Source organism: Bacillus rossius, chromosome 2, assembly GCF_032445375.1.
Source record: "Bacillus rossius redtenbacheri isolate Brsri chromosome 2, Brsri_v3, whole genome shotgun sequence".
NCBI classification, from domain to species: Eukaryota; Metazoa; Arthropoda; class Insecta; order Phasmatodea; family Bacillidae; genus Bacillus; species Bacillus rossius.
In genome coordinates this window covers 27,053,094-27,065,601 of record NC_086331.1, presented here as the reverse complement: position 1 = coordinate 27,065,601, position 12,508 = coordinate 27,053,094, and the positions used below count along the sequence as shown (strand labels likewise).

The 12,508-nt window shown below is 35.0% G+C and overlaps 1 protein-coding gene across 5 annotated transcripts in view; it reads left to right on the top strand.

Annotated features, from left to right (window-relative positions):
• The window catches only part of LOC134529189 (arginine-glutamic acid dipeptide repeats protein-like), a 197,176-nt gene that overhangs the window by 60,234 nt on the left and 124,434 nt on the right, over positions 1–12,508 (top strand). For 3 of the 5 annotated variants that reach the window (XM_063363027.1, XM_063363028.1, XM_063363031.1), the window contains one exon: positions 4,320–4,558. In XM_063363027.1, coding sequence (XP_063219097.1) covers positions 4,320–4,558 — 239 coding nt within the window. The remainder of the gene's footprint in view (positions 1–4,319; positions 4,559–12,508) is intronic. The other 2 variants (XM_063363029.1, XM_063363030.1) reach the window with 1 other exon arrangement.

The following is a 12,508-nucleotide window of genomic DNA, read 5'->3' as shown; positions in this document are numbered from 1 at the left end:
ATTTATTTTTACCTTTATCAAACACTGAAAATGGCCACCATTCTATGAGACAGTAACATTTACCTCAAGAAAACAAAAACTTTGAGCACAAACTTCTCAAACAAATTAGTTCATCACTTGAGCACAATATTTACTTACAGTTCGTTAACAAAATCCCACTCGCTTGCGTGCACAATACAAATGGCTGAGATTTTCCATTGTCTTCTCGGCGTGGCCTTTGCTGCCGCCTGTGGTCATCAAATTTTAATTGAAAACATTATCTGAAAAACATGTTAAACAACCTGGCCTGAACCAGGGGTGAAAATTCTTATTCTATTACATTAAATTGTTAAATTCTGCGAGCCACTATTCAACACACCTACTTTAGTTTCCCAAGTAACGAATAACTTGGCCACCAATGACTCTAGCTTCTTGTTCACTGGGACAAAAAAAACTGCATTCATTAAGCCATCAACAACTAATCACAGACTATCTTACAATTACGACCATTGACAGAACACTTTTCGGCCATGAAAATGGACCTGATCCTTTGCAAAGTCACCCACAAGACACATCACGTGATCTATTTTCCCACGCACAATATGCATCTGTTTTTCTCAAACGCTTATGCAACTGTCAAAACTATTTCATCAAATAACCATAGCGAAAAATACAAAAGAAAAATGTGAAAGCACACAAAAAATGAAATGAGTTAGAAAAATTTAAGTAAAAATAACTTGAAATGGCTTGTGTCAAAATAAAGTAAGCAAATCATCAGAAATATTAAAAACTTTAAATTAATGGAACATGTATTAAAAGACCCAACATTTGTAAATTAAATAATGTTAGAAAACCTAATGAAGTATGACTTCTCATTACAAAAAAAATTAAATCTTGAAAAAAGTATTTAGAAAGTGGGAAGGGCAAGTAACAGGGGTCGTTACAAATGTTGTATTTTAAATTTAAGATATTCTTGAATGTAAGCTGACTTTTAGTGTAAAATGTTCTCCAGCATGTCTTTCTTTTTTAAAACAAGATGTCTGAAATTTTTTAATATTTCTTCCTAATGTTTATTTTTCAAATATTTTGATTATACAAGCTTTAGTTTTCTAAACAGAGTAATTTAAAATGTGGAATTCTTTGGTTATTTATTCAGAAAATGTACATTGGCAAGAATTTGTGTGTTTTGAATATGTACCAGAGTTGGTAATGTGAAAACGAGATAAAAAGAGGTAAGTTGTTAATTAGTGATTATAATAAAGTTTTTCAATCCTCTTGATTTAACTTTTTACTACAAAATATATACTAAAATTAATACATTGATTGGATTTTGGATATAAAAAAATAGCATTTGTCATTTGAGTGAAGTCATGTTAAAATTCTGTAGCATTTTAGTGGTACATGGTGTGTTAATTTTCATTTGTGTGTTATATGGTGTATTGACACACATTTTCAGTGTTATTTTGGTTTTATCACAATTCACCATGATAGCTTGCTTCTACCTATCAGCCATATGTTACAAAAATGCTTGAAAGCTAGGAAAAATGCAATAACTTGTCATTTCTTAACTAATGTGTTAAGGTTTAGGTCCTGTTTAATCATATAAATATTTTTAGTTCCAACAAATATGAGTAGTCAACAGTATGCTGTTGTGGTTTTATTAATCTTTTTGTTCTGGTTTTCATTTGGTTAAAAACTCACATGTTGACATAATATTGGGTTTGAAAAATACTGTTTGTCTATTTCTTGTATTGATTAGTTTTATACTTTTATGTGTTATGTTTCAATATTAGCAATATCATCTTAGATTTAAAGCTTATAGTATGGTTGGGCAAATAAATTCTTCAAATTTTCAAATACCATCAATACCTTAGTATTGATATTCAAAGAAAAATATTAGAGAAATAAAGTAAATTAAAAAATTCAAAATTGATTACCTCTGAAGTTTTCTAGGTCAATTTTTTTCTTCTTACCTCCTGTTACCATTGCCCATGATATTGCACTTTAAACATGTAATTATATAAATAAAATTACAATATGTATTTATTCTGGAAACTTAGTTTGTAAAACAAAAAATTAAAGGGTAGAATATTTCAATTCCATAGTTAATATTTTTCATTTATTGTACCGTATTTGCTCGCGTAAAGGCCCCGCCCGCGTATACGCCCCCCCCCCCCCCCCCTCGTTTTGTAATCATTTTTGAGAAAAAATTTAAAAACGTGTTTTTCTGGATTTATCTGAGGGCAGGGCAGCTTGGCATGCATCAAACAGCACGCCTTGTATTGTGAGCGGCGGGAGGTGATTTTGTAAGCGGCAGTGATACAGAGACTGGTATTATAGTTCGTCCGCTCTCAGTAGGACTGTCGTGAGGTGTGACAGACGTACGGATTTAGTCATATCTCAAACGACATAAAGATAAAGAAAGCTGGACTCGCGCGCTTGTGTTGACGTGCAGTGTTGTCGGAGAAGAAGAGGGGAAGTGAAGGAGGAAGGGAAGTGGGTGGAGCATACACGTACCATGAAACTGGTATTTCTAACACTCCTTTGTCTGGTTAGCTGGCTAGCTGGCAGGAGGGAGGTTAAGCCACGCCTCTGCCTCTCCCCCCCCCCCCTGCCGCAGCACTGCCTCTCCCCCCTTGCGGACTCGCTGCCTCTCCCCCCCCTGCGGACTCGCTGCCTCTCTCTCCCTCCTGCCGCGTCGCTGCCTCCCCCACCCTCCCTCATTAGAACAAAGACGCAAGACTTGCCAGTCGTTCCGCCAGCTGTTTCATTTAATCAAAATTTAATTGGCGTTTAAATAAGTTGTGGTGGTATTTCATTTTGCTTTTATTAAATGTTAGTTTTTCATACCTGAAAAAAAGAAAAATCAATTTTTTCCTCCAAATTCGCGTATAGGCCCCCTCCCCTTTTTTGGAGTCAAAAATTTGGGGCAAAAAGGGGTGCCTTTACGCGAGTAAATACGGTAGATTATTTTATTTTTGACTCCTGACACCTAGATTCGGTTTCGAGAGGTATATTTGAGGTACTCTCTGGGGTTCCAATCAGAGATTCGAATTCGAGAAAATTGGGATTTGACCCATCACTAGTATGTAGGTTTTTGGGATGGACTAAAACCAGAGTTGCGTATGTACTAAAGAAGTGACTGAAAGTTACTTGGAAGTGATTTCTCATATTAGGTTTTTGACATTCTCAGACTGTAAATGAATGTATTTATACAGAGCATTTCTGTGGGAAAATGTTTATGCATTTGTGGTTGGCTATGTTATTTAGGCTAGTTTCACTTTTGAGCAATTAATATTTTAATATATAATTTTTTCTTCTGTTGTAAACAGTAAAAAAAGTATATATCTAGTGATGTAAGGTCTTCCTCTCACTTTCTCTGAGTGTTAGCCTACAAATGTAGCTGTTTTGATAGTTCTCCCTCCTCTAAATATTATTTTTTTACATCATTCCATGACAAAACTGCAGCCATTGTTGGTGTTTTAAATTAAAGTGTGGCTTTCATATTCCTCCATCCTCGCACAAGTATCTTGCTGACTTCAAGGTGCATGGTAGTTTTTATAAAAGAAACGGAAGAGAAAGAGTAGCATGCTGCCTTTTCTCTCTTAGGGAAGAGGATGGGTCAAAAATATAATATAATGGGAAGGGAAACGGGTATAAAAAAATAGTAGTCTTTACTTTTGTCTTTTTGTCAGGAAGTGCGGGGTTTATATAGTAGGGATCGGATAGAAGGTAGAGGGACGGGGGAGAAGTGCGTTCAGGACTGCCATCTCGCCCCCTTTCATATTAATGTAGTAGGATAGAAAGCAGGTGGAGGACCGAGGGTCAACACCACTGCCATTTTTTCTTATATGCCAATAATTTGAGACACCGAACACAGAATTCACTTGTATCTAGAGAACTATCCTGAAGACCAAGTGTGACCTTTATTGTGAAAATGTTAGATGTATATGCCCAAAATTGTAGGGGTGACCCTTCTGCAGGTAAATACAGCATGCAATTATTTTAAGCAACAAATAAATGAATTGTTTATTACTACTACTTTAGCATTTCTGTCATTTACATTTAACATTATATACACTTGCAAGTAATATTTCAAAATGATTTTGAATCTTTTGTTTGGTTTGACCAATATCAATATATGTATATGCCTATATTCAGTAGCTTCCAAGTTTTCTCTTTAAGCTGTGATATCTTGTAATATTTGTCAGTGCAATTTGTTGCTAATTTTATTCTGTGGCATGTATTTTTAATATTTTAGTAGATAATGCATGGAACTTAAAAGTTACCTGACAGTTTCCATCTGTGAAGTGAAATGTGTTTTTTTATACCTTTTTCAGGCCCTCGGGAGTGGCAACAAGTAGGAAAGAGCCGGTCCATCTTGTGTATTGACTGTCGTTCATACTTAAATAAATACGGTGATCTTCGCCCTCTTGGAAATGGGAATGGAAATGGAAACGCTGGTAACATTACAAAAGGAGATGCTCCGTACTTATTTCGTCCTGTCCAAGTTGAAACTGCAGAAGAGACGTCAAATCGAATGCGTACTAGGACTCGGACAAAAGAGCAGGTGATGGAGTTAAGTAATTTACTGTGTTGTTTTGATAACTGCATTCAGGTAACGTAACATTATTTAATGTAAATAACTTAAAAGTTTTGGAATTTGGTTAAAAGGCTTTACATTAAACAGTACAGGTGTGCACCAACTTATGTTAAACACAACATAAGTAACACCAAAGTTGCATGAACATGTTAACTGGTGCTTCAAATAAACTTAAAAAAAAAAATCAATAGTTTTTAGCATTTATAATGTACAGCTTACTAGACATCTGCGAATTGTGATTTTTCAGTTCGAATCGAATTCGAATCGAATTTCAAAAAAATTCACGAGTTTCGAATTTTTTTCGAATCGAATTTGGGAATATTTATTAAAATAACATAGATCATAAAAAATTTCTAACATACCTCCTTTGAAAAACTTGTCACATAAGTCACAGTTTAAATCAAGTAACTAAAATTAAAGTGAGACTATTTTGAAGCACAACTAGATTCTCAAAAATTAAAAAAAAAAATTTAAAATTATATGTCTATAAATCACTTCGCAAATCATTTCAAATTGTCATGGAGAAAGGTGAGTTCATCGACATGGTGCGGCAACAACAATTCTCTGCAGCTGGTATAACTATGTTGCCTACTGTAGAGAAAACTCTCTTCACTTGCCACCTTATTTAGCCTGTTTGACTTTCAAGGATAAAAATATTAATAAAAATATCACAGCATAAGGAAGTGGTACAAAAGAAAAAAAAATTGGTTGTCTGTAAAGTCGGTTTACGGACGATAGTTTAACGTGACGTCATAACGAAACATTGATGAAATGATTGCATACTTTTATGAATAAAATTTAATAATTTTTATTGAATTATCACTACTTTGTATGGATACAAAGAAGAAATGAAATTAAATCTACAATTTAATTGATGAATTTACTTTTATTTGCACTCATTAATTTAAATATGTTTATTACTTTAACGAAGAGATTATTTTAACTAAAACTTTTATACATGTTTGCTATTTAACTTCTTCCAATCTGTGTTATTCTGTTAAGGATAGGACGATGATAGGAAAAGTAGGAAACGAATGGGAGTGTTTCAAGTTTAATGCGCCTCGAAAAAGTCAAATCGATGGTTGTTCTAATCGAGTGGAAGAGAGATAGATGCGGCGCAATCGTACAATGAGCGTAACGGGACACATGATAACCGGACAATGTGCGTAACGGGACACTTTTTCGTGCGTGCAGCCGGCGTTCATCGATTTATTAGACGTTATCACGTCAAAAAAAATTACCGTTTTTATCGCGTAAGCATTGCACATTTTATTCTAAAATCAAGTTTATAATTAGGGGTGAGACCGTGGGTTCACTCTTAGCTGAGTTTTGAAATAAATAAACACCGTCGTATCACTGCGCCGCGTCAGCAAGTGATAGGCTGAATTCTTCTTGCGCGCCAAGCACTAGTTGCAACACACACACTTCAGTACAGGTGGTGTTAATAAAATAACGGCAAAGCACTTTGTTCAGCGTAGGTGGTTCATTTGCGAAGAAAAAACTATGCACTTTACGCCTAAAAGCCGTCTTCACAAAATCATCACAAGTTTTGATAACAGGATACTCAAGTTTCCGTTTCTTCCCGGGAGTTGTTAATGTCCCAGAGTCCTGTAATTCTTTCCTTGCAAGAAGCACACTGCTCTTCGAAACACTCGTAAATTCCGCAGTTAAACTCGCGATATCGTTCACACGACGATCCGAATATTTGTCTGAAAATGTTTTAAAAACATTCAACACAATAGTTTTCTGTGCACTTTTCAAAGGCTTTCCCGTTCTGTGCTTAACAAAACCTTGTCCGGCGTCAGCCATAACAAACCGTGCGCGCACGAATCCGAAATACAACTGTTGCGCCGGGTATCAACTGTAGACTGTACACACAGCGTCTGCTAACATAATTGTAAGTAAATACTTGCTGACACATTAAACTGTATTTTATATTAATGATGAAACGCTATAATGCTATATAACAACAATTGTTATAAAAAAAGGTAGTGTAAAAATACTTACAAATGGTACGTAACCAAGGGACTATTTCTTGGGCACGAATAATGTGCGCGGCGGACGGCAGCCAATGAAAATGTTTGTTTACAAGAGGCTTTGTTTATTCCAAAACTCAGGTAAGAGTGAACGAAGAATACTATTATGCAAAAAAAAAATGTAAAGTAATCCATAAAAACAAGACCTTCTCATGGAAAGTACGTTTATTTAAAAAGTAGACTTTGCGAAAGCAAGCTAAATAATTTAAATTAATGAGTGATGCAATAAAACCATTTTATTCAACGTAAAAAAAAAGAAAAGAAACCCGTAACAAGAACGTGATTTGTAACTATATGCATAACGATCGTGAGGGTTAACTTGGTTACTGACAGAGCGCGCGCTTGCATGCAGTCTGCGAGCTATCGACATCAATTTTCGACTACGTGCGCGCGCTCTATACGGAAATACAGGAATCAACACAACCAAATTGGTGCTGTTTACGTTTTTATAAGCGGTACAAAGCGACTCCCGAGACGTTTAAGATGAAGTTTTTAACTTTTAAAAAAGTCTTTAAAACACGATTTACATATCAGATTACTTTGTAATAGGATTAATTAAGTTAGTAAGCAATTTTATCAGAACTAACGGCGTAAACTGCGTAAAGCAATAGGCGCGTTGTAAACGGGAATTCATTGCTTTACATCCAATGAGGTTAAAACGAGACAGAAATAAAATGGTTCAAATAACGTGAAAACGTAAATAACGGTAACGTAAATAAGGGGTTTCGATGTATAATTTTTTGTAAGTGGGAGATGTAATCGTCCATTTACATTTCTTTTAAAATTAGGGGAGGGGAATGTCAAGTCGAATTATTGTAAAATGAATTCGATTCGAATTTACGAATCGAATATCAAAAAATTCGAACTCGAATTCGGTAATTTCGAATATTCGCAGAACCCTACAGCTTACTGTCTTGTGGCGATACAACAGATTATTCTTCACTGAACTGTATTCATGCATGGCTGTTACAAAGACACAGGAGTGCCTTTTTTTTTGTTGTAGTCCATGGTCTTAGATGTTTATTTATTTTTCCCACTACTGGTACGTGTGTTGAAATGAATTGTTCTTTTAGAAATATTTTTCTAAACATGTTGGAGTTCAAGGCTAGGGCTCACAAACCAAGTTTGTATATTTCATGTTCTTGTCATTATTATTATTATTTGTGAGCTTTTCCTGTAAATTGATCTTAATGCTTGCTTGCATTTTATGTTTGGTCTCAAATTTTCTCAAAAGATAGTTACTATATGTTATCTCTTAGTGGTGAAAAGTCATGTAAGTGTTCATATTTATAATCACATGCATGACATTTTAAAACTCAAAAATAATATTTAGTAAATATCTATTGTTTAATTTTTATATTAAAATATACATATAATTTATTTACATAAATGTATGTAGTTTTTGAAAACTAGTTAATTTTAGCTGGCAGAAACTATAAATGACTACTATATCCTATATGTGATTCTCCTGCTTTCTTATGTGTTGTTAGTAGGTGGGCCTGTGCAAATATTTTTAGTTGAATTAGAATACCAAGTTACGCTCAAAAACAAATATTGTATAGTAATGTTACGGACGCGAGAGACCAGACCACGATGCCAGGTTCGGAGCTGGCTGGCGGCTCTGCATGGCCACTAGAGTCACGCGGCGTTTCACGTACCGTACACTGACGTAAGGCATGCCACGTACGCCTGGCTGGATTACAAGGGTCGTCACTACCCCCCTCCCCCCGGTCACCGTGTATCGTCCTGCCTCGGCGCTGTTATATATCGCTGAGCGGCCGTGGGAATTCCGCGGGCCGCCACGCGGAACAGCGTGAATTGACGCTGTCATTCTGGACTGTTCGGGCGTCGGGTCAGCCCGGAATGACGCGACACGTCGACTGCTCTCGTTGGTTCGAGAAGGGCACCACAGTACCTACTTAAGCAGCGACGCTGGCCTCCACGAGAGTCCAGCGACGGAGTCCCGTGACAAGTGTCGTGTGAGTACCGAGTTCTGGGTGAGTTCCGAGAGTGGAGGGAAGTGCGACATCGGTGAGAGTGGCGCAACACGGAGCGACGAGATCGAGAGTGTGCCACCAAGTAGCGTGAGATTGTGTGTGTGGACAGGCACGAGCTAAGGGGCGAATCACTTTTGAGCCTAGCTCCATTGAGGAGTGCGAACTGTGGAACTTGACAGACATTGAATGACTTGAGAATAAACATTTTTAAGAGCCAGTGATTTGTGATTGGACATTTTCAAGTACAATAACTTATTATTAATGTAAATATTAGTAACCAATAAAACTGTATTAAAACTTAATTGGGCTGTCCCTTGCAAACCCAATTCTCCCCACATTATAAATTGTAACAGTAATAATGTGAATAATTTAAATCCCACAAAACATTTTTTATGCCATTGTACAACAAAAACGTAGACTAGCGGTTTTTGGGAAATTGGGCGTGTAATAACTGAAGTAAAAGTTTGGTTAGGTTAAGTCAACTAGTCATAGAATGTAAAATCTTTGTAAAAATATTTAAATTTGGAAAAAAAAAATATTTTTATTAGGGTTGTGTGGTTCTGGATTTGATTGGTCTGTTCGGTTTTACATCAAATACCTCATTTCTCGGTTTCAGTTTCGATCCTTATAAAGAGAAAAGAACTTTGGGTGTTACACTAAATATATATGAATGCTTACTGGGTAAATATTTGCTTAGTAAAAACAATTTAAAAAACATTGGTTAAAGGAGTACACTCTTTGCAATAATCTAAATTTTTCAAAAGTATTTTTAAGCTAATGTAACATCAAACCTTGAAATAGGTAGACCTAATTAATGCTGGCATCAAAATCCTGATGGCAAAGATAAATTATAATTTCTGGTTCAATGTTTTTAGCATTTATTTATATATTTTTCTTACAATAAAAATGCATTTTGATGTTTAAAGTCAACAGTTTTAACATACTTAATTTATGATGCAATATTTTTGCTTGTATTATTTGTTTACATTGTAGTTGGTTTTTAATGTACAAATGGCTAAAAATGGTAAAATTCCAACAGATAAAAAACAGTTCTACCAATATATGAGAGGAACTGAAAGTCGCCTTATTGATTTCAATAGTGTTATTGCCACTCCAATTCCTTTAGTAATGCAAATTTCACCTTTGTAATTGCAGAGATCACACGGAATAATTCTTGTAGGAACCAGCCGGAACCGAAAAATCGGAGAACTGCAGCTCACCTAACAACGAAGCCAACCTTTCACTTTTGTTATTATTTGCCTTATCTCCCAGAAGCTGCTACTCGACATATTTATAGAGTTTCCGGAATCTGCAAGTTAGCACGAAAGGTGAACCGCAGAAATACTGTGAAAAAGTGCAGAAGAGTTCATATTTACAATTTAAACCCTAGTTATTTATCTGTTTTGCTTACTAATAGCGGCCAGGTAAAGTGTTGTTGTTTAGCAATATTACAAACACATTTGTTGCCAATTTCCTCTGAATTCCAGAACCATTATTTACATTTATTTGGTTTTTGGAGTCACAGTGTGTGTAAGTAAGCTGCTTCTATGTCGCATGGTGGAAGGTCGATCGTGATTATCAATTTATGCACTGTTGCAACTATCGTTTTAAAGTGTTTGAATGGCCATTGCAAAGGAGTTGCTGTGTTTTCTGTTGTAGTTCATGATCGTAGATGTTTATTTTTTCCCTCTACTGGTATGCATGTTGAAATGAATACAAATAATAGTATTTCAAGTTTAAAAAATAAAAAAAAAAGAGTTTTTAGTTGTCCAAACTTTTTTTGCTACTGTTTCACAAGAGAGCTGTGAATTAATTTTGAATACTTGATGTGTATTTGAAATTTAGAGTATATGAGGTTTGTCTGGAAAGTTCATATTAATGTAAAAAAAAAAAAATATTTAACATTTAATCTGGTAATTCAGTATTGTCCCCTTCAAAATACTTTCCCTGAGACTAGGCCTGTACAAAAATTTAAATTTTTGAATACGAATAATAAACTATTCGTATTTGATTTGATCTCGAATACTTACACTTCCAAATAACAAATATTTGTTTGCTTACAAACACTTGACATATCATATCTCGTGAGTTTGTTATATACCAATGTTCACTGCTGAGATTGTCATTTGTGTGATATAAATACACTTTTATTTTGATGTTTAATGGGACTAGAGCTGTGCCGATACGAATCAGGAGAAACTGATTTTGCTGATATTTAATTGAATCTGCATTTCTGCCGATTCACGATACGCTGGCTAATTTTTGGCCGATATTAAAAAAATGAAAGTGCCTGTAATAACCTAAAAATCCACCAGTACCCTTTCCACTTTTTGTACTACTACATACTTTGAACATCATTTCATAGCTACATGTGCCAGCCGTACACATCAAATTTAAACATCCTATGTTTTAATAATGTTCTTGAATATAATGCATCCATCGTAAATAAATATATCACCAGAACGGTAAAGTTAGATAAGAACAAAAACTTGCTTTATTTAGAGCATGGCTACCACTGCAAACAGTGGAAAATACCAATTGCTTGAACTGCAAAGAAATGTTTGTAATATCGTGATGGAGAATTTTATAATTTACTTACGTAAAGTTTTTAAAAATTGTATAAAAAATAATAACCAAACCATATTGGACTTCACATAACTTAAATTACTTTTACTGTTTCCCGTGCATAGCGACCTCATGAAATGCATTTCCATATAAATGTTTGGTACCCTAAATTTTTCGCCACCACATGTGTTAAGATGGTATTGGAATTCCTGTTCTTGAATTGTAAACATGTACAAAATCTCGCAATTTTGCACATTTTATCTCTGTATTTTGTGTATTAATACATCTCATAGTTACCTATTATTAAATAAACTTATTTTATATAATTATGTATTAAATAATTACATTTTCCAACCTCCATTAGTAAATTCATGTTTCAATAAACTTCTAACGAGTCATCAACAAACAATTGAAAACAAGCTAAAAATAGAGTTAAAAAGAGGTTATATTTTGTTTATAATCTAAAATATATGTGCATTTGCATTAAATGCTTTTCTTAGAATCAATTATATTGGGTAATTAGTAAATTTATAAAAATATTTTAACCAAAATGTGTTTTCTCCTGTATCGATTCGGAATCGATGAATCAGCAACTGTTGTATTGGCATATCTGCAAAATTTTGTGAATTGGTACAGCTATAAATGGGATTTCGTAACTAAAAACATGAACAATAAGTGACATTTTAAACATGCAACACGTATTTAAAGTTTTTTTTTTTCGCTACTGACTTGCTAAACAATAACAAAAAAAATTGCGTAAACAATTAAAACACGGTGTATTTATCATTTCAAATTTAAAAACAAACTATTATATACAGTAAAACCTTTTTGTTGCGACCCCATTTATTGCGACCACCTCTTTATTACAACCAGATTTCGAGGAACCATGAAAAATTGCCGAAAATCCGAAGAAAATCGGACAGAAAATAAGTTTCTTGTGGTGAGTAGCGTGTTACTGTGTTTATCTTGCCGAGTGCTGTACAGCTGTAGGCAGCGCATATCTAAAAATAGATACCACTTCCTGTCGACCGCTGTCAGCGCTTAACAACCCCCATTCCACGTCCCTTTGCCGGCAGGGTGCAGATAAAGGTTTTTGTGGCAACGTGTTTACGACCGCTGTCAGCGCTTAACAACCCCCATTCCACGTCCCTTTTCCGGCAGGGTGCAGATAAAGGTTTTTGTGGCAACGTGTTTACGTTTAGCTTTTTGCGACTGTCTAGTGTGGTACGCAGTTAAGGCAAAGAAAGCTACCTGCTGGATTTCTCTTGATTTTGATTACTATCCTCTTGATTTTGATTACTATCGGTTGACAATACACAGCGACCGAC